At 43.6% G+C, this 23324-nt stretch overlaps 1 protein-coding gene across 1 annotated transcript in view; it reads left to right on the top strand.

The window, feature by feature from the left end:
• Window positions 1-23324, top strand: part of DNAJC11 (DnaJ heat shock protein family (Hsp40) member C11) — a 280622-nt gene that overhangs the window by 218661 nt on the left and 38637 nt on the right. Inside the window, exon 9 of the mRNA XM_082273316.1 lies at window positions 18200-18285. Within this exon, the coding sequence (XP_082129442.1) occupies window positions 18200-18285 (86 nt within the window). The remainder of the gene's footprint in view (window positions 1-18199; window positions 18286-23324) is intronic.

The raw sequence follows: 23324 nt of genomic DNA, 5'->3' as shown, positions 1-23324 counted from the left end.
CTATAACGAACAGCTGATCAAAGCCGATCCCAGCAGCCAGCTGGTGGATGTGCTGGCTGGTCGCTTAGGTCTCCCTGTGGCTTGTAATAGCAATCAAGTCAAGTCTAGCCAGTCCAATTGCTATTACAAGGGAGCTGACCTCCAGCTCTAGACAATGGTACCAGGATAATGCCTGTGGCTGCATAATAACCCAGGAATAATCACAGTAATTCTAGCGACGTATGGGTACAACCCTGGTCTGGAAGTGGTTGACCAGTTGCCGCCCAGCCACAGTACATTTTCTGCGGCAAGGCCAGGCCAGAACACATACAGTACATTAACATCATCCAGCCTAGGGGCATGTGCAGCGCTCCTGTGTCAACTGGACAAAGTGGATTGCGGCGGCCAGGGATCATGCGACTGCTTACGCAATCACACGATCACAAAGTCGACAAAGCTGTTGTGAATGAATTTAATTTATAACTGCTGTGATTCCTATAGTGATGCTGTGATTGACCCATAGTTATCACATGGTACCTGGGCCACTCACAGCACCCTGTACCATGTTATAGCTGTGGACAATCACATTAAACTATAAGCGGGATCCTCAAACTACGGCCCTCCAGCTGTTGCGGAAATACACATCTCATGAGGCATTGTAAAACTCTGATATTTACAGACATGACTAGGCATGATGGGAATTGTAGTTCCTGAACAACTGGAGGACCGTAGTTTGAAGACCCCTGCACTGTAGTAATCACGGTTGTTCTCAATGTAACCCATTCATGGTCATTCAAAACTTTGCTGTTACAGTGATAATCACTGTAACAGCAATCGATGTGTAAAAAAAAAAATAATAATAATCGTTGATCACCAAATCAAAAAAGAAAGCGGACTTTTAAAGGCCAGTGAAGGAGGGATGCTCACAAATGTAAGATTATTGTAAAAACCATAATTTTATTGAATCGTAAAGAATAAAAGGAAAAAATGCATGCATACAAATTCACATATAAAAATTGTTGTGTTCCCACAAGGGACACTGGTACAAAATACTGAATTGGCAATACATATGTCTCATAGCGATTTTATAAATAGGTTCTGAAAGAGCCGACGCGTTTCGTCAAGGGACGTGGGTGACCTTCAACACATTTTTTCTACAAGAGATAATACATATCAGTTATATCATACGTAGATGCATATTATACCATAGTGTGTATCTATATAGTAACACAAATATCTATGTATACTGACCCCAAAAAAATCAAGTCATGCCCAAGGAATATCATCTCCCGGCGCAGGTGTCGGGACACTATAAAGGTGAAGCGGCCACATTCATATACTCAAAAAAAACCTAAACGAATTTGGCGTCCTTTTTTCCCCCACAAACAGAGCTTTCTTTTGGTGGTATTTGATCACCTCTGCGATTTTTTTGATCATGCGCTATAAACAAAAAAAGAGCGTCAATTTTGCAAAAAATAGCAATATTTTTCACATTTTTTTATATGAAATTCCCCCCAAAAAAATGTAAAGATCAAATTTTTTTTTTCGGCCAATTTGTTTTATGCTACATATGTTTGGTAAAAAAAAATCGCAAAAAGCGTATTTTGATTGGTTTGCACAAAAGTTATCGCGTTTACTAACAAAGGGAAAGATTTATTTATTTATTTTTTTAACGCGTAATGGCGACGATCTGCGATTTTTTTTTTTTTTTTTTTTTTTTGCGGTACTGCGACATTGCGGCGGACAGATCGGACCCTTGACTGACATTTTTGACACTTTTGGGGGTACCAGTGACATTTCTACAGTAATCAGTGCTATAAATATGCACTGTTACTGTAAAATTACACTGGCAGTGAAGGGGTTAACTTTTTTTGAGAGGGAGGGGTGGTGTGTGTCCCTAGGGGCGTGATTCTAACTGTGATTGGCTGTGGCTTGAGCTGTAGGAACAATGATCAACGGTCCTACATAGTAGAACCGTATGATCACTGTTTCTACACAGGGGAGAATGACAGGCGGCTTGTTTACATCAGCCGCCTGCCTTTCTCCCTCTGCAGCTACGATCGCCAAATGACCGGCGGACATCGGGTCCACCGGTCAAACGCGCGGGGGGGTCCGTGACCACGTGGGAGTGGGAGCGCGCCTCCGGGGGCGCGCGCTCGCTCCCTAGACCCTCACAGGCTAGCGACGTGGATCTACGTCACTCTGCCTGTGAGGGGCTGACTGCCGACGTAAATAGTCATGCGGCAGTCGGCAAATGGTTAAGATACCAGGCGGCACCCTTGACCTGATGACCATATTAGAATTGATAAACCCTTTCACGGGATCCAAATGTCAATGTAGTTTATATCAGCAGTATATAGGACCTAAACCGCTAACAGCCTCGACCAAGCACATCCTTCATACGTGGCCTCTCCCTCTTTGATCACCCTTCCCCAGAGTAGTACAGTGTCACTATGGTGACACTGCACTAATCTGATGAAAGTATGTAAAAAAAAAAAAAAAATAGTAAAATTTTAATTATTTTTTTTTTTCTTTAAACCTACTGTCACCAGTCAGTATACATGATCACCGTCACACCAGTCATACGTTTTTTTAAGAAAAAGTGTGTAGCGCCAAAAGTAAATGAACAACAATGAAATGTGAATACTGTGTAATAAATGGACAACACATTGAAATAAAGTCCAAAAAAGTGCTAAAGCGAAAAAAAAAATGTATATATGGAAGTCCAATCTTGAATTAAATGTAACCATAAAAACCAATATAGTGAAAAATATAGATTTAAATGCACAGTCCCGTGAAAGGATCAGCAATATAAACTTATTTTATACAAAGTTCAGTGCAAAGATGTGCGCCAGAAATTGGTGGTGACTTGAAAAGTGAAGAAGCGATCCAGTAGAGTGCCCTAGAATCATCCACCACACCCCTGTGAAATGGACACTCACCGGAAAAGCCGGCTGCCATTACAGTAGCAAACACGCAACTCAGCATAGATCCACCACCTGTTGTGGGGAAAGCTGTTCAGAAACTTGCACCATCCAGATGTAGCTGTGATAAATAAAGCTCACCGGGAGCCAGATGAAGTCTCCATAGCGTAGTATTTATTAGATTTGTACAAACCCGATTCCAAAAAAGCTGGGACACTGTGCAAATTGTGAGTAAAAAAGGAATGGACTAATTTACAAATCTCAAACTTATATTTTATTCACAATATAATATAGATAACATATCACATGATGAAAATGAGACATTTTGAAATATCATGCCAAATATTGGCTCATTTTGGATTTTATGAGAGCTACACCTTCCAAAAAAGTTGGGACGGGTAGCAATAAGAGGCCGGAAAAGTTAAATGTACATATAAGGAACATCTGGAGGACCAATTTGCAACTTATTAGGTCAATTGGCCACAAGATTGGGTATAAAAAGAGTGGCAGTGTCCCTCAGAAGTCAAGATGGGCAGAGGATCACCAATTCCCCCAATGCTGCGGCGAAAAATAGTGGAGCAATATCAGAAAGGAGTTTCTCAGAGAAAAATTGCAAAGAGTTTGAAGTTCTCATCATCTACAGTGCATAATATCATCCAAAGATTCAGAGAATCTGGAACAATCTCTGTGCGTAAGGGTCAAGGCAGGAAAACCATACTGGATGGCGGTGAACTTCGGGCCCTTAGACGGCACTGCATCACATACAGTAACGCTACTGTAATGGAAATCACAACATGGGCTCAGGAATACTTCCAGAAAACATTGTCGGTGAACACAATCCACCGTGCCATTCAACGTTGCCGGCTAAAACTCTATAGGCCAAAAAAGAAGCCAAATCTAAACATGATCCAGAAGCCCAGGCGTTTTCTCTGGACCAAGGCTCATGTAAAATGGTCTGTGGCAAAGTGGAAAACTGTTCTGTGGTCAGACGAATCAAAATTTGAAGTTCTTTTTGGAAAACTGGGACGCCATGTCATCCGTACTAAAGAGGACAAGGACAACCCAAGTTGTTCTCAGCGCTCAGTTCAGAAGCCTGCATCTCTGATGGTATGGGGTTGCATGAGTGCGTGTGGCATGGGCAGCTTACACATCTGGAAAGGCACCATCAATGCTGAAAGGTATATCCAAGTTCTAGAACAACATATGCTCCCATCCAGTCGTCGTCTCTTTCAGGGAAGACCTTGCATTTTCCAACATGACAATGCCAGACCACATACTGCATTAATTACAACATCATGGCTGTGTAGAAGAAGGATCCGGGTACTGAAATGGCCAGCCTGCAGTCCAGATCTTTCACCCATAGAAAACATTTGGCACATCATAAAGAGGAAGATGTGACAAAGAAGACGTAAGACAGTTGAGCAACTAGAAGCCTGTATTAGACAAGAATGGGACAACATTCCGATTCCTAAACTTCAGCAACTTGTCTCCTCAGTCCCCAGACGTTTGCAGACCGTTATAAAAAGAAGAGGGGAGGCCACACAGTGGTAAACATGGCCTTGTCCCAACTTTTTTTGAGATGTGTTGATGCCATGAAATTTTAAAATCAACTTATTTTTCCCTTAAAATTATACATTTTCTCAGTTTAAACATTTGATATGTTATCTATGTTGTATTATGAATAAAATATTGAAATTTGAAACTTCCACATCATTGCATTCTGTTTTTATTCACAATTTGTACAATGTCCCAACTTTTTTGGAATCGGGTTTGTATGTTAAAAGCCTAAAAATAATCCTGAAACCATATGACAATGGGTGCCACTACCGACCCAGTATCAGACAGTGGCCTGACATCAGAACTAGCATTTCATCCAATGGGATGATATCAAGGGGTCCTTGATAACGCAGTACTGCACGAGTGACAAAAAAAAAAAAAAAGGATTTTTTTTTTTTAACTTAATTTTTTCCAAAAAGGTTACAACTTCAAAAACCTTGCTATGCCTCTTACTAAATACCGCAGACTGTCTACCTTCCAAAAAAGGTTTCATATTTGTACTGTCCCTGAACTTTAAGGGCCTCAAGAAATGAGATTAGACCGTCAGTACATCAGAACTGATCAGTTTTCAAATCTATATACCATTGTGTGTAGACGCTATTACTTTCACACAAATCAATTAAATATACACGTATTGGAATTTTTTTTTTCCAAAGGCATGTAGCAGAATACATTTTGGCCTAAATGTATGAAGAAATTAGATTTTATTGGATGTGTTTTATAACCGAAAGTACAACGTGATTTCGTGCACGAGGTTTCGACGGCATGTGCGCCGCCCGAGCCGCGCTCCCGTTGTGTTTAGACACAGCGGGAGGTGGGCCGCGGGGGGAGCAGCGTCGATTGCTGCTGCCCTCCTGCGATCGTCTGATAAACTGACAGAAGACCCGCCTGCTTATGTAAACAAAGCAGGCGAGTCTTCTGTCAGACAGGCAGTGAGAGATAAGAAGTTTCAGCTAAGCTCATTGATCTCTCTCTGTGCCTGTCACAGAGCCCCCCCCCCCCCCACACACACACACAGTGAGCAAGCATATTTAGGCATACATTTAACCCCTTTGATCACCCCCAGTATTAACCTCTTCCCTGCCAGTCATTTATACAGTAACAGTGCATATTATTTAGCACTGATTACTGTATTATGGCGATTTTCCACTGCATGGAACCAAACTGTTCGGCTCGCTTTTGTGCTTTTCCACTGCATGGTACCACATGGTACGGTGTAGGAACGGTTCGGTACGGTACGGCGGCGCTTTTCCACTACATGGAACCGAATGGTACGGCTCGCTTAAACAGTACCACCTCAATTGTGGTTCCAGGAGGGCCGTACCGGTACCATATCCCACAATCCTTTGCATGCAGCCTTAACTGTTTGTCACTACTAGCCACTGATTGGTCAGAGAATCGTTGTTATCCCACCCACTTTACTTTAGTGGAAAAGCAAACCGTACCGAACCGTTCCAACACCGTACCATGCAGTGGAAAACCAAACAGAGCCAAGCTGGGCTGAGTGGAGCCGAGCCGGTAACTGCAGTGGAAAAGTGCCAGTAGCGTCACTGGTCCCCAAAAAGTGTCAAAAATGTCAGTTAGGAGTCTGATCTGTCCACCGCAATGTTGCAGTCCCGCTAAAAAACGCAGATCATCGTCATCACTAGTAAAAACAAATAAGTCCAAAAATCTATCCCGTAGTTTGTAAACGCTATAACTTTTGCGGAAACCAATTAAAATACGCTTTTTGGGATTTTTTTTTTTAACCAAAAATATGTAGCAGAATACAAATTGGCCTAAACTGATAAAAAAAATAAAAAACCAAAAATATGTAGCAGAATACAAATTGGCCTAAACTGATAAAAAAAATAAAAAACCAAAAATATGTAGCAGAATACAAATTGGCCTAAACTGATAAAAAAAATAAAAAATTAAGTTTTTTTTATTGGGAATGTTTTATAGCAGAAAGTAAAAAAATATGGTGTTTTTTTTCCAAAATTTTTGCTCTTTTTTTTGTTTATAGCGCAAAAAATAAAAATCGCACAGGTGATCAAATACCAGCAAAAGAAAGCTTGATTTGTGGGAAGAAAAGGAGATCATTTTTTTTTAGGTACAGCATCGGACGGCTGCGCAATTGTCAGTTAAAATAACGCAGTGTCAAAACGCAAAAAATGGCCTGGTCATTAAGGGGGTAAAACCTTTGCAGGGCTGAAGTGGTTAAAGTAAGTCCGTACTAAATATAAAAAAAATGGCCTGGTCATGAAAGGGATAAAACCTTCCGGCGGTCAGGTGGTATATCAATGTAAATATTCTATGAATAACTCAAAATATACGCCTAAAATATAAAATAGCTGAGATGCACTTTGTTTAATGCATAGCCTGACGTAAAAAGCAATCATCGCCATATTTGATTTATTTTCAGCATACCAAGACTCAGAATCAGCAGAATTGTCTATAATGTCCCTTTTTACAATAAACCTATAGATTTTACATGAGTAAATTACCACTTAATTGCTCATTCTTAGACCGAAAAGTTTGCATCTCTCCCGTCCATAACATCCATGACTTGCTGGAGGCTTTTAGGAAATGCCGGAGACTTTTAACTCAGTGCTGAATTTTGTCTTTCAGAGCCCGTTCCACTCCACTTAAGCTGAATTCTCCAGGCCGGGTATCATTAAAACCCAAATCACTATAACCATTCTATGAATGTTTTATGCCATTCAATTATACTTTTTAATAAATGTACTTTTTACGACGCCTTTTTGGGCTCTTTTGGCTGATGCATAGCTTTTGCAAAACCATAAATATAGAAGTGCACTACATTAAAAATACCTAATGCGCAGTACTCCGCACAGATGTCCGCCAGAGGTTTCAGTGCTTCGTTTCGCTGCTAAATGGTTCCTAGCTAGAGGCTGTATTAAAAGATCCACTGAATCGGAGATGGAAGCTTCTGTAACATGGAAGAGTTACTGATACACTTAGTTATTAAAGGGAGGTTGCTAGATTGGAACAAATCGCTGCCCTAGTTGACTGTTAAAAGGCAATTTTAAGGGGGGGGGGGGTGTTTTTTACCCTTGCTTTCAGAGTTTTCGTAAATATTGTGTATAAATTTACTCTCACCAGCAACTTTGTTACAGTGAGGGAAAGAAGTATTTGATCCCCTGCTGATTTTGTACGTTTGCCCACAACAAAGAAATGATCAGTCTATTATTTTTATATACATAATAACATAGTAGTTGAGGTTGAATAAAGACAATAGTCCATCCAGTTCAACCTGTGTAGTAGGTGTGTGTGGCCGTATTCATTTCCCATACCCCTGAATGTTTTGTTCCTTGAGATGTATGTCCAAGAGTCTTTTAAAAGTAGCTATACTTCCTGCAGTTACTACCATTTTGTGGATTCTAGGACAATATCCCCCGGTAAACATTCCACCGGACAATATTCCCCCTAGACAATGTAACGAGACCCTTGCTCGCTCACTTTCACTCTCCCGACACTCCTCTGCTACTAGTGAGTCAGCTTGCAGATGTCAACGTCTGATGGTTCGCTCATCCAAGGCTCCGGGATCCAAACTACAGCTATGTGCCGTTCGGAATCCATTAGAACAAACACCAGGCAGACTGTATGTAAGTTCAAACAGGAACAACTTTTATTGGAAGTACACAACACACTTTTATTTGGAACATCCCGCCCCCAACAACCGCTTTCCTATTGGTCAATTGTAAAGTACATGTAGTCCTCCTTCAGGTCCTCCTTAGCCATGCAAATGAGGACTTGAAAAAGAGTCAGCAGGGATTGGTCCGATAGCTTGATTAGAAGGACTGTTATGTGTAATGAGACAGAAGCCCCAGGGGGCAATCAATGTACACAATAGCCAGACACAGAGCAATGGAGCCGTCTGGAGCCTTAAGACAGGGCAGAAGACCCCCCACTGTGTAACAGATTTCAAGGAGGAACACTTCTGCATTCCAAGGTTCATGACAGACAATATCCCCCCTCTAACCCTATGTCCAGGGGGATGTTGTCCGGGGGGATATTGTCCTGCTACCCATTTTGTGGTAGAGAATTCCACAGTCTTATTGCCCTTACTGTAAAGAACCCCCTGCGTAGCCTGAGGTTAAATCGCTTTTCCTCTAATCGCATTGAATGACCTTGCGTAATCATGCATTCCTTGCGACTAAATATTTTCTTTTCTATGCCGAGATCACCATTGAGGTATTTTTAAATTGCTATCATGCCCCCTCTCAGGCGTCTCCTCTCCAGGGAGAATAAATTGATTGTAGAGGGTCTTCATAATTAAGGTCCTCCAATCCCCTAATTTGTTTAGTTGCCCTTCTCTGTACTCTCTCCAGCTCCAACACATCCCTTCTGAGGACTGGCGACCAGAACTGGACAGAATACTCCAGATGCGGGGTCGGACCAGAGTTTTATAAAGTGGAGGGATTATAGATTTATCTCTGGAGTATATCCCCTTCCTTATGCATGCCAATATTCTGTCGGCTTTGGCAGCTGCAGCTTGACATTGCATGCTATTGCTTAGTTTATCTTCTACTAAGACTCCCAGATCTTTCTCCATATTTGATTACCCCAAAGGTTCCCCCCCTAAAGTGTATTGTGCTTTTATATTTTTAGTCACCAAGTGCAAAACCTTACACTTCTCCACATTAAACCTCATTTGCCATGCAGTTGCCCACTCCGTGAGGCAGAAATCTTACAGAATGACCTGAACAAAATAACAATGTGAAGTTATTGCCCTGCCTAATTTTATGTCATCTGCAAAAACTGAGATTGAGCTAGTGATCCCGTCCTCAATGCTATTTATGAATAAATTGTACAAAATTGTTCCCAGGACTGAGCCTTGGGGAACCCCACTTATCACTCCTGACCAGTCTGAGTACGCATTATTTATTACCACCCTTTGGACACGCCCCTTTAACCAGTTCCGTATCCAAGAGCAAACCTTGTGGTCTAAGCCTGCAGACCTTATTTTATTAAGCGTTTGTGGGGGACTGTATCAAACGCCTTAGCAAAATCTAGGTACACCACATCCACAGGTCACCCCCTATCTAGCTCACAGCTCCCCTCCGCGTAGAATGTTAACAGATTGGTTTGAAAAGAACACCCTTTTGTAAACCCATGCTGATTACTGCTGATGATGTTGTTGACTTTAGCAAATTCTTGGATAATAGTCCCTTATCATCCCCTCCAGTAATTTACATACTATTGACGTCAGGCTGACCGGCCTATAATTGCCCGGGATATGCCTCTGCCCTTTTTTGACTATTGGTATCACTTTTGCTTTCCTCCAGTCACCTGGTGCAGTTCCTGTCAAAATATTGACTGCAAAGATCAGGAACAGTGGTCTAGATATAACCGATATAACCTTACTGAGTTCTGTGAGTACTCTCGGATGCAAGCCATATGGTCCTGGTGATTTATTTGTGTTAATGTTATCAAGCCTTTCCATGATTTCACCCTCTCTCCTAGCGACATGTCCTGTGAAGTACTGCTAACCATGCAGTCATGGTCAGTATATCCCTCCTTTTCTCGTGTAAAGACAGAGGAGAAGAAAGCATTAACCACTTTACCACTGGTCACTGGGCTGCTACTGCGGCAAAGTGGCTCGTTAACGTCTGGCGACGTAGACCTACGTCACCAGACTCTCCCCTCTCTTGGTGGCACGCGCGCCGCCGGAGGCTTGCTCCCGCTGTATTCAGACACAGCGGGAGTCGGGCCAGGGGAGGAGAGGCGGTGATCACCGCCGCTCTTCCCCGATCGTTGGGGATCGAGTGAGGAAATCCGCCCACTTGTGTATCAAAGCGGGCAGATCTCCTCTGTGACAGACAGTGACAGATTACAGGATTCAACATAGCTGAACCTGGGATCTCTGTCAGTGTCACACAATCCCCTCCCCCCACACACGTCAGTAAGCATGAGGCATACATTTAACCCCTTGATCACCAATAAAGTTAACCCCTTCCCTGCCAGTGTCATTATTACAGTAACCGTGCATATTTATAGCACTGATTACTGTAGCAATGTCATTGGTTCCCCCCAAAAGTTTCAAAAATGTCAGGGGTCCAATCTGTCTGCAGCAATGTCGCAGTCCCGTAAAAAAAATCGCAGATTTTAAAAAAAAAATAAACAATAAAAATGACAAATCTTTCCCGTAGTTGGTAAACGCAATAACTTTTGTGCAAACCAATCAAAATACGCTTATTGTGATTTTTTTCTTTTTTTAACAAAAATATGTAGCAGAAAACAAATTGGCCTAAAATGTTAAAAAATTTTGATTTTTTTTAAATTTTTTTGGGAATGTTATATATATCAGAATGTAAAAAATATTGGGGTTTTTTTTTTTCAAAATTGTCGCTCCATTCAGAATTTTTTTGACAAAGACATGTAGCTAAATACATTTTCTCATAAATATATGACAAAAATTGAATATATTGGATATTTTCTAACTGTCAAAGTAGAAAATGACAATTTTTTCGCAAAATTTTTGCTCTATTTTTAGAAAAATGAAAAGCGCAGAGGTGATCAAATACCACCAAAACGAAGCTCTGTTTGTGGGAAAAAAAGGACATCAATTTTATTGGGTACAGCGTCGCACGACCGCGCAATTGTCAAAGTAACGCAGTGCCGAATCGCAAAAAATGGCCTGGTCAGTAAGGGGGAAAATCTTCTGGTTCAGAAGTGGTTAACAGTGAGAGACAGAATAACAAAAATATCCTGGAAAAATACATTTCAAAAAGTTATAAATTTCCATTTAAATGAGTGAAATAAGTATTTGATCCCCTATCAATCAGCAGGATTTCTGGCTCCCAGGCGTCTTCTATACAGGTAATGAGCTGAGATTAGGAGGACTCTCTCAAAGGGAGTGCTCCTAATCTCAGCTTGTTACCTGTATAAAGGACACCTGTCCACAGAAGCAATCAATCGGGTTCCAATCTCTCCACCATTTTTGAGATCAGTGCCCCGTGTGAGGATTGAACTCACGACCTTCAGATTATGAGACTGACGCGCTACCTACTGCGCTAACAAGGCTGAACATATCTCTCCACCATGGCCAAGACCAAAGAGCTGTCCAAGAATGTCAGGGAGAAGATTGTAGACCTACACAAGGCTGGAATGGGCTACAAGACCATAGCCAAGCAGCTTGGTGAGAGGGTGACAACAGTTGATGCGATTATTCACAAATGGAAGAAACCCAAAATAACTGTCAGTCTCCCTCGGTCTGGGGCTCCATGGAAGATCTCACCTCGTGGAGTTTCAATGATCATGAGAACGGTGAGGAATCAGCCTCGGGAGAATCTGATCAATGATCTCAAGGCACCTGGGACCATAGAAAACAATTGGTAACACCATGAAGGACTGAAATCCTGCAGCACCTGCAAGATCCCCCTACTTTAGAAAGCACATGTACAGCCCGTCTGATGTTTGCTAATGAACATCTGAATGATTCAGAGGAGAACTGGGTGAAAGTGTTGTGGTCAGATGAGACCAAAATCAAGCTCTTTGACATCAACTCAACTCGTCGTGTTTGGAGGAGGAGGAATGCTGCCAATGACCCCAAGAACATCATCCCCTCCGTCATACATGGAGGGAGAAACATTGTGCTTTGGGGGTGTTTTTCTGCTAAGAGGACAGGACAACTTCACCGCATCAAAGGAACGATGGACGGGGCCATATACCATCAAATCTTGGGTGAGAACCTCCTTCCCTCAGCCAGGGCATTGGAAATGGGTCATGGATGGGTATTCCAGCATGACAATGATCCAAAACACACGGCCAAGGCAACAAAGAAGTGGCTCAAGAAGAAGCACATTAAGGTCCTGGAGTGGCCTAGCCAGTCTCTAGACCTTAATCCCATAGAAAATATGTGGAGGGAGCTGAAGGTTCGAGTTACCAAACGTCAGCCTCAAAACCTTAATGACTTGGAGAGGATCTGCAAAGAGGAGTCAGACAAAATCCCTCCTGAGATGTCTGCAAACCTGGAGGCCAACTACAAGAAACGTCTGACCTCTGTGATTGCCAACAAGGGTTTCTCCACCAACTACGAAGTCATGTTTTCTGAAGGAGTCAAATACTTATTTCACTCATTAAAATGCAAATCAATTTATAAATATTTTGAAATGTGTTTTTCTGGATATTTTTGTTATTCTGTCTCTCACTGGTAAAATAAACCGACCAATAAAATTATAGACTGATCATTTCTTTGTCAGTGGGCAAACCTACCAAATCAGCAGGGGATCAAATACTTTTTTCCATCACATATGTACACCTTGCTAGTAGCGGGTTGGAGCTCTTTTGCATGTAGAATTGCCTTCATTCTTGGTAGCATAGATTCTACAAGGTGCAGGAAACGTTCCTCAGAGATTTTGCTCCATAGTGACATGATAGCATCACGCAGTTGCTGCAGATTTGTCGGCTGCACATCCATGATGCCAATCTCCCGTTCCACCACATCTCAAAGGTACTTTATTGGATGAGATGTGGTGAGTGTGGAGGACAGTGACCTCATTGTCATTTTCAAGAAACCACCAGGTTACACCACCAGCATGAGCTGTTGATACAAGGCAGGATGGATCAATGCGCCAAATTCTGACCCTACCATCTGAATGTCGCAGCTGAATTTGAGACTCATCAGACCAGGCAACGTTTTTCCAATCTTCTATGGTCCAATTTTGGTGAGCCTGTGCCAATTCTAGCCTCAGTTTCCTGTTCTTAGCTGAAAGGAGTGGCACCCGGTGTGGTCTTCTGTTGCTATATCCCATCTGCTTCAAGGTTGGATGTGTTGTGCATTTAGAGATGGTATTCTGCATACCGTGGTCCATAAAGACATGGATGAGTAAGTTTGGGGTGGAGGAACATGACTGGCCTGCACAGAGTCCTGACCTCAACCTGATAGAACACCTTTGGGATGAATTAGAGCAGAGACTGCGAGCCAGGCCTTCCTGTCCAACATCAGCGCCTGACCTCACAAATGCTCTCCTGAAAGAATGGTGAAACATTCCCATAGACACACTCCTAAACCTTGTGGACAGCCTTCCCAGAAGAGTTGAAGCTGTTATAGCTGCAAAGGGTAGGCCAACTCCATATTGAACCCTACGGACTAAGACTGGGATGCCATTCACCACTTGACAACCAGCCGCCGTTGATGCAGGTCGGCAGGTTCCCAGGAATCGCCGTACCTGTACTGTGGTTCACGGGAGCGATCCTGGGGGTGTGCACCCCCATTCGCCAGCGGGGAAGGTGATTCACAAGGGCCGGCGGCCACGATCGCTCCCTGCGGAGAGAGAAAGGAGGACCGTTGTAAACATGGCAGACCGTTCTCTCTGAAATCAATACAGAACTCCTGTGATCCTCCTATTTTGAAACACAGGCTTCAAACATAAAGATATAAAACTGTAATTTTTTGTGAAGAATCAACAAGTGGGACACAATCATGAAGTGGAACGAAATTTATTGGATATTTCAAACTTTTTTAACAAATAAACTGAAAAATTGGGCATGCAAAATTATTCAGCCCCCTGAAGTTAATACTTTGTAGCGCCACCTTTTGCTGCGATTACAGCTGTAAGTCGCTTGGGGTATGTCTCTATCAGTTTTGCACATCGAGAGACTGAAATTTTTGCCCATTCCTCCTTGCAAAACAGCTCGAGCTCAGTGAGGTTGGATGGAGAGCGTTTGTGAACAGCAGTTTTCAGTTCTTTCCACAGATTCTCAATTGGATTCAGGTCTGGACTTTGACTTGGCCATTCTAACACCTGGATATGTTTATTTGTGAACCATTCCATTGTAGATTTTGCTTTATGTTTTGGATCATTGTCTTGTTGGAAGATAAATCTCCGTCCCAGTCTCAGGTCTTTTGCAGACTCCATCAGGTTTTCTTCCAGAATGGTCCTGTATTTGGCTCCATCCATCTTCCCATCAATTTTAACCATCTTCCCTGTCCCTGCTGAAGAAAAGCAGGCCCAAACCATGATGCTGCCACCACCATGCTTGACAGTGGGGATGGTGTGTTCAGGGTGATGAGCTGTGTTGCTTTTACGCCAAACATAACTTTTTGCATTGTTGCCAAAAAGTTTGATTTTGGTTTCATCTGACCAGAGCCCCTTCTTCCACATGTTTGGTGTCTCCCAGGTGGTTGTGGCAAACTTTAAATGACACTTTTTATGGATATCTTTAAGAAATGGCTTTCTTCTTGCCACTCTTCCATAAAGGCCAGATTTGTGCAGTGTACGACTGATTGTTGTCCTATGGACAGAGTCTCCCACCTCAGCTGTAGGTCTCTGCAATTCATCCAGAGTGATCATGGGCCTCTTGGCTGCATCTCTGATCAGTCTTCTCCTTGTATGAGCTGAAAGTTTAGAGGGACGGCCAGGTCTTCGTAGATTTGCAGTGGTCTGATACTCCTTCCATTTCAATATTATCGCTTGCACAGTGCTCCTTGGGATGTTTAAAGCTTGGGAAATCTTTTTGTATCCAAATCCGGCTTTAAACTTCTCCACAACAGTATCTCGGACCTGCCTGGTGTGTTCCTTGTTCTTCATGATGCTCTCTGCGGACCTCTGAGACTATCACAGTGCAGGTGCATTTATACGGAGACTTGATTACACACAGGTGGATTCTATTTATCATCATTAGTCATTTAGGTCAACATTGGATCATTCAGAGATCCTCACTGAACTTCTGGAGAGAGTTTGCTGCACTGAAAGTAAAAGGGCTGAAATATCCAATAAATTTCGTTCCACTTCATGATTGTGTCCCACTTGTTGTTGATTCTTCACAAAAAATTAGTTTTATATCTTTATGTTGGAAGCCTGAAATGTGGCAAAAGGTCAAAGTTCAAGGGGGCCGAATACTTTCGCAAGGCACTGTATGCACAATATTCCCAAAAGTATGCCTGCCTTTACACACATGTGAACTTTAAACATTTCTGGACCGGAAGATTTCCCCCCCTTCATGACCAGGCTGTTTTTTGCGATTCGGCACTGCGTTATTTTAACTGACAATTGCGCTGTCGTGCGACACTGTAACCAAATAAAATTGATGTCCTTTTTTCCCCACAAATAGAGCTTTCTTTTGGTTGTAATTGATCACCTCTGCGATTTTCTATTTTTTGCGCTATAAACCTAAAAGGAGCGACAATTCTGGAAAAAAAAAAAAATATATATATATATATATATATATATATATGTGTGTGTGTGTGTGTGTGTGTGTGTGTGTGTATATATATAATATATATATATATATATATATATATATATATATATAAATTTTTTTTTTTTTTTTACTTCTATAGAACATTCCCAATAAAAATTTTTTTTTAAAAAATCAAACATTTTATGCTATTTGCACAGAGGTTTTTTCAGACGCAATTTTTTGGGAAAAGATCAACTTTCTTGAATTTTAGTGCACACAAACACAATATAATATCCAGTTTTTTGTTAAAATATAAAAGATGTTACACAAAGTACATAGTTACCGAACAAAATGTCATGCATTAAAATTGCACATGCCCGTGGAATGGCGACAAACCATGAAATGATCAATGGGAGGCGCTTTAAAAGCCTTTACAGGTTATCAGTTTAGAGTTGCACAAAGTCTGGTGCTAATATATTTGCTCTTACATTTACAGCCATACCTCACATGTGGTGCGATTGTGGTTTTACATATGGGAGCGGGATCTACATGCATGCTCGCATTTGCTGGGGTGGGGGAGGACCAGGGCACTTTAAAAATTTTTTATTGAAATGTTATCTTTTTCGACTCTGTACCTTTGTTTTTTTTATCAACTTTGTTACCATCACAAGGGATGTAATAGCATGGGCTGTGTTGGGTCCTCTTCAAGAGATCATGGGTCTATTAGACCCCAGATCCCCTCTCTGGCCTCCAAAGCATCTGATCAAACCTGTTAGAAGCTTATTTTGGGTGTTCAAGGGAGGACTCCTCCCAAGGAAGAATTCCTATCCTTTTCTGTCCAAAATGAAGAAAAAATGGTTTTGGATGGGTGGCTTGCCTGGAATGTACCTATTCGAATCAACACCTGTCAGCTGCCCATTCTCTACAGTGCTTACTGTTGATTCACAACCACACAGAGGCGTAGATAAGGGGGGGGTCAGGGGGGAACAACCCCCCCCCCCCCCCAGAGCATCGGTCAATTTCACAGCAGGCTAGTAGGCTAGTATAGGCTATCAGCTGCGCGGGAGCCGCACTGCTACTGGGAAGACCACCTGTCTCATCCACGAGGCTGACAGGGGCAGGACCCGGCTGACATTGAAGCCATGTTTACTATTTGCTTCACTAACAGATGTAGCTGCTGGGGGCGCTGTATATACTGTATATATGCTCACACTACAATTTGTCGCAGCATGGCAGACGTGCTAATTATTGTTCTCTGGGTACTCAAGGTTGACCCCCCCCTCCCCCAGGAAAAAAAAATTATCTACGGCTCTGCAACCACAGGAAGATATACTCACCCATCCATGCTTCTTTGCTGCCTCCCTGCTACAGGAGCCCATACTGAGTAGGCTCAGATGTAGGAGCTTACCTGAGCAGATGAAGTCCAGCCCCTCTCCAGTAACAGTGTTTAAGCCTCAGGAATAGCTAATCGGGCCCAAGCATTGTCACATCATCCCCTATAACCAGAAGAACGACTCTACTAGTGGCACTTGTCCACTGCAAGTACCGGCTCGGCTCCACTCGGCCCTGCTTGACTCGGTTTGGTTTTCCACTGCATGGTACCGCATGGTACAGTGTTGGAACAGTTCGGTACGGTTTGCTTTTCCACTAAAGTAGTAAGTGGGTGGGATAACGATTCTCTGACCAATCAGTGGCTAGTAGTGACAAACAGTCAAGGCTGCATGCAAAGGATTGTGGGATATGGTACCGGTACGGCCCTCTTGGAACCACAACTGAGGTGGTGCTGTTTAAGCGAGACGCACCGTTCGGTTCCATGTAGTGGAAAAGCGCCGCCGTACCGTACCGAACCGTTCCAACACCGTACCATGCGGTACCATGCAGTGGAAAAGCGAGCCGAACCGTTCGGTTCCATGCAGTGGAAAAGCGAGCCGAACCGTTCGGTTCCATGCAGTGGAAAAGCGCCACAGAGCAACTGAGGGCTCCAGGGGAGCTTGGATGGGTAAATAGACCTTGCTTGGGTCTAGAGGGAGTTAGTAGGGGGCCCTTGCTTGGGGCTAGAGGGAGTTAGTAGGGGGCTCTTGCTTGGGGCTAGGGGGAGTTAGTAGGGGCCCTGCTTGGATCTAGAGGGAGTTAGTAGGGGGCCCTTGCTTGGGGCTAGAGGGAGTTAGTAGGGGGCCCTTGCTTGGGGCTAGAGGGAGTTAGTAGGGGGCCCTTGCTTGGGGCTAGAGAGAGTTAGTAGGGGGCCCTTGCTTGGGGCTAGAGAGAGTTAGTAGGGGGCCCTTGCTTGGGGATAGAGGGAGTTAGTAGGGGGACCTTGCTTGGGGCTAGAGGGAGTTAGTAGGGGGACCTTGCTTGGGGCTAGAGGGAGTTAGTAGGGGGACCTTGCTTGGGGCTAGAGGGAGTTAGTAGGGGGCCCTGAATGTATGGCAACAGTGACTTTTTAGGACAGGAAAGGAACCATAATTTCAGAGCGCACAAAGTACACGCCAGAATTATTTTATTATTTATGTATTTTATGCACTTTATTTTTATGTGAAGCATCAAAATTTTTTTCATCTACCACTAGTTACGTTTTCAAAGTTTGCGTTAATTAAGCATTTTGTTTTCAGCTTGGAATCCCGCACTCTTTCGTAATGGTCAGCTACCAGCACAAATTTCAAGATGAAGAGCAGACGCGAGTGAAAGGATCCATAAAGTAAGTGTGACGCCTTTAGACAGTACTGTTTTGTTCTTTCCATGACTCTTCAGTGGATGCCACCAACTTCTGTAGCACTTCAGTTACATAAATGTTCATCAATTACTGCCTTGTTAGAAGCCTACAGAACAATGCCCTTCCCATGTCTCTATACACTCTATGGCCAGTTTTGGATATAAGCCAAATTATTTTTTTTTAAGGAATCCAAAACGAAGAGAAATCTCACATACACAGCAAATGCCTCCAAAAGTCTGTGGTGGCATTGAGCTCAGGACCTTGTGCACTGTGCGAAGGACCTTGTGCCCTGGGCTAAATGCCAACCACTAAGTTGTCTTGTTCTCTTCATGAGCTTCTTCCACTGCTGCTATGCAACACATCAGGTTCTGTCTAGACAAACATAAAATTTCAGAGTAGGGACCGACCGATTATCGGCAAAGCCGATATATAAAGGGCCGATATTGACTTTTGCCGATATATCTGTATCGGCCCCGAAACTGGCCGATATTCCAAATATTGAGTGAGAAGGCTGCAAGTTAGGGAGCGCTTCTGGTAATAATTGGATTAATGAAATCAGTCACAAACACCTGATGGTAAATGGCATAGTGGGGGAAAAACGACAGTTTATTGCATAAAATCAATAGAAGTCAAAAACACACACTGGTCGGATGTAGGGCTGAGCCCATGTACTTGCCCCCACTGCCGATGTACTGCTAGCTGGGTTTCTGGCCAGCGTCAGCGTCGCCAGCAGGCGTCCGTGCCGTCACAAGGATGGATGCTTGATGTGACAGGGCTCCAGGTGGACCAACGGTACACAGACCAATACAAGAAACACTTGCGCCGGACAGCTGAAGTGGTGGCGGCGGCGCGGGAGATGACGTCACTTTACCGTCAAGAGTCATGGTGATGGGACCGTTGGCTCCCTGTAGGAATCGTAGGCTCTTCCTCCCTGTCTCTTGCCGGCGCGGTGGAATGACGTAATCTCCTGCGCCGCTATCGCTTCAGCTGTCTGGCGCAAGTGTTTCCTGTATCGGTCTGTGAACCGTTGGTCCACCTGGAGCCTGTCAAATCAAGCGTCCATCCATCCTTATGACGGCACTGATGCCTGCTGGCGACGTTGACACTGGCCAGAAACCCAGCTAGCAGTACATCGGCGGTGGGTGCAAGTACACTGGCTCAGCCCGACATCCGACCAGTGTGTGTTTTTAACTTCTATTGACTTTATGCAATAAACTGTGTGTTATTGGACCTTTCCCTGGAGTGGAGCCTTTTTTTAATTTTTTTTTCCCCCCACTATGCCGTTTACCATCAGGTGTTTGTGACTGATTTCATTAATACAATTATTACCAGAAGCGCCCCCTTCCAGCCTTCTCACTGATCTGACTCTGCACCCAGGAGTCCCCGTCGGATCTGCTGATGTTATACACAGGCTTTTCATCCCCTGGTTGTTTGGGTGCCCTGTCTTTCTTGGTCTGCAAGAGTACCTGTCAAGTAATAAAATATTTTTTTTTTTTTTTTTTAACCACTTAAGCCCCGGAAGATTTTACCCCCTTCCTGACCAGGGGGTGTTTTGCGATATGGCACTGCTTGACTTAATGGACAATTGCACGGTCGTGCGACGCTGTACCCAAATTAATTTGATGTCCTTTTTTTTTCCCACAAACAGAGCTTTCTTTTGGTGGTATTTGATCACCTGTGCGAGTTTTTTTTTTTTTTTTTTTTTTGTTGTTTTTTTTTTTTTTGACCATGCGCTATAAACAAAAAAAGAGCGACAATTTTGCAAAAATAGCAATACTTTTCAAATTTTTTTATATGAAATTCCCCCCTCCCCCAAAAAAATGTAAAAATCAAATTTTTTTTAAATTTTTGGCCAATTTGTTTTCTGCTCCCTATGTTTGGTAAAAAAAAATCACAATAAGCGTATTTTGATTGGTTTGCGCAAAAGTTATTGCATTTACTAAGGGAAAGATTTTTGTCATTTTTGTTTTTTTTTTTTTTTTAACGAGTAATGGCGGCGATCTGCGACTTTTTTTTTTTTTTTTTTTTTGCGGTACTGCGACATTGTGGCGGACAGATCGGACCCTTGACTGACATTTTTGACACTTTGGGGGTACCAGTGACATTACTACAGTAATCAGTGCTATATATATGCACTGTTACTATAAAAATGACACTGGGAGGGAAGGGGTTAACTTTATTGGAGAGGGAGGGGTTAAGTGTGTCCCTAGGGGCGTGTTTCTTACTGTGATTGGATGTGGCTGTGTGTGTAACAGCACAGATCAACGGTCCTACATAGCAGGACCGAGTGATCTGTGCTTTTACACAGGGGAGAATGACAGGCGGCTTTGTTTACATTAGCCGCCTGCCTTTTTCCCTCTCTACCCGACGATCGCAAGTGACCGGCGGACATCGGGTCCGCCGGTCACACGCGCCGGCTTCTTCGGGTACAGGCGGGGGTGCCCCCTATTCGCTCCCAGGCTAGTGACGTACCGGTACGTCACTTTGCCTGGGAGGGACTGACCGCCGCCAGACTATATGGCAAGTGGTTAAATGTACGAAAATATCGGCCGATACCGATATTCATTGGCAAAAATATTGGTATCGGCAATGAAAAAACGATATTAGTCGATCGCTATTTCAGAGTAACTGATAATGGGCCTAATTTGTGTGCCCTATGCTTAAAATAGCATTCAGGCGATGTGACTGCTGTTCCCATAGCAGAGCAAGCTCCCATAAACACCAGGAGAAAAATCAAGTGCCTTCAAAATTCCATGGTGGCATTAAGGCTGTGGACCTAACTCCTTGACTTAAGGATGTGGCGCCCAGTCTGCGGCCCGAGGGCCACATATGGCTCTTTGGTGTTTGAAGTGTGGCCCTTGGACCCCAGCAGTCAGTACAGGGAGCATTAGGGATGGAGTCGAGTGAAAGAAATTTGCTCCTTCTATGGCTTAAGTGAGATCAGGAAGCAGAACCAGCCACGTCTGTGTTTACTAACACACAGTGATCTCTGTGCTGTGGTTGGCCACAACCATCAGCAGGTTCACAGCGTGTCAAGTTTCGCCATCACTGGCCTAGGCTACCGACACCATGTACAGCTCTGTGTCTCACTCTCATGAGAGCTTGCCAGCAAGGGAGAAGGGTTGAGTCCTAGGAGAGCCAAGGGGAGCTGCAGAGCTGGAAGGGACTGGGTGAGGGTAGAGATAACAGGAGACTGCAGAGATCCATGTATATTCATCCAGAAGGGAGAAATGTGCAGGCAAGCAGTGGTGTGTCTGTATGTGTATATGTGTGTGTACAGTATCTCACAAAAGAAAGTACACCCCTCACATTTTTGTAAATATTTTATTCTATCTTTTCATGTGACAACACTGAAGAAATTAGACTTTGCTACAATGTAAAGTAGTGAGTGTACAGCTTGTATAACAGTGTAAATTTTCTGTCCCCTCAAAATAACTCAACACGCAGCCATTGACCGTCGAGGAGGAAGACAGGGCTGATTCTCTGTCAATGTAAACAATACAGAGCTCTGTCCTGTCAGCGGGATGTACCGTTTTTTTTTTTTTTTTCCTGCAAAGCACCTTTTCCCTAAAAGCAGCTCACAGTACACACAAACACTGGCTAGGCACACATTTAACCCTATGATTGCCCTAGATTTTAAAGTGTTACTAAACCCACACAAGTAAAATCAGCCTGTATATGCAGTAAAGCATGCTTGGTATACTCACTGTGGAACCTAAGGGGTTAATCCTCTGTATAAAGGCTGTTTGATCCTTTATGCACAGATCCTCGTCTTCTTCCACTGACTCCAGAACATGTCTGGATAGTACAGGGCCTTATGTGTCAGGCTGCACATGCTCAGTTTGGTGTGTATTGCTAGAGAGTTGTTTTCCTTGGGAGGGTGCATGTGATCAGCACAGGGCCAATCAGCACTGTCCAGACAGAGGGTCAGGGGTCCTGGATCCTACAACCTTTACCAGGAACTGATCGAAGTCACAAGACTGCTATATACTGCTGATGGAAAAAGGTATTTAGCAGTTTATATTTTATAAAACTATTGCATTTCCAGGTTCTGTGGGAGAGCAGATATAGTGACTTCAGGCTCCTGGGTTTACTAACACTTTAACTCCTTCCCAACCACTGTTATTGGTACAGCGACAAGACCTATTTTTAGCTATTAGTGTCACTGGTTCCCACATAGTGTCAAAAGTGTCAGTTAGCGTCATTGTCTGCCATGCTATCACAGTCCCGCTATAAGTTGCTGATCACCCCATTACTAGTAAAAAATAAATCAATAAATGCAAATTCCAGTAAATATTCCATAGTTTGTAGAAGCTATAACTTTTGTGCAACCCAATCAATATACACTTACAGGCGGTCCCCAGATTACAAACATCCGACTTACAAATGACTCCGACTTACAAATGGAGGGGGACAACAGGAAGTGAGAGGAAATCTAGGATCTACGCTCTTTCCCTGCTATAGGATGTCAGTTTTAATCTGCCTAGTAAGGAGTAAGGACCTAGTTCCTTGCTGGGATCTCTGGTCCTGGCAAAAGTTTTTTCTAGCTAGATTTTTTTCTAGTTTGTTTTTTTTCACCGGATTTGTTTCCTGTGAGATCTACAAGCAACTATGCCATATCTGGGCGATGGGCTGGATGTATAGATCCAGTGGTCACCCCAGCTCCGTGCCAGGTCGGCCGCGACATAGTCCCACCGGACGGGGACTGGCCCTGCAAGTTAACGTCTAGCCAGGTCGCATATGACCAGGTCTAGGCCCAAGTCGCAGCATTCCTATTGGCCGACAGCCCCCCACTTCGGCGGTGAGGGGTTCTGTCAGGCGATAGTGCCCCGCCTGTTTCTGGTGTGGTGGGTAAACTGTTCCCCCCTCTCCCCCTGGTGGGTTTTTGGGGTGGACGCAGGCCCCTACTTGGGACAGTCAAACCCTCACATTTCCGGGTTCCCCTCTGTCCTGCCCCCCCCCACACACACACACACACACACACTACTGGGGCTATGGGGCCATTGGAGCTACTCCTGGGGGCT

The sequence above is a fragment of the Pelophylax lessonae genome (genome assembly GCF_965119305.1).
Source record: "Pelophylax lessonae genome assembly, chromosome: 12".
NCBI classification, from domain to species: Eukaryota; Metazoa; Chordata; class Amphibia; order Anura; family Ranidae; genus Pelophylax; species Pelophylax lessonae.
The sequence above is the reverse complement of the archived record's forward strand: the minus strand, read 5'-3'. Positions and strand labels throughout refer to the sequence as shown.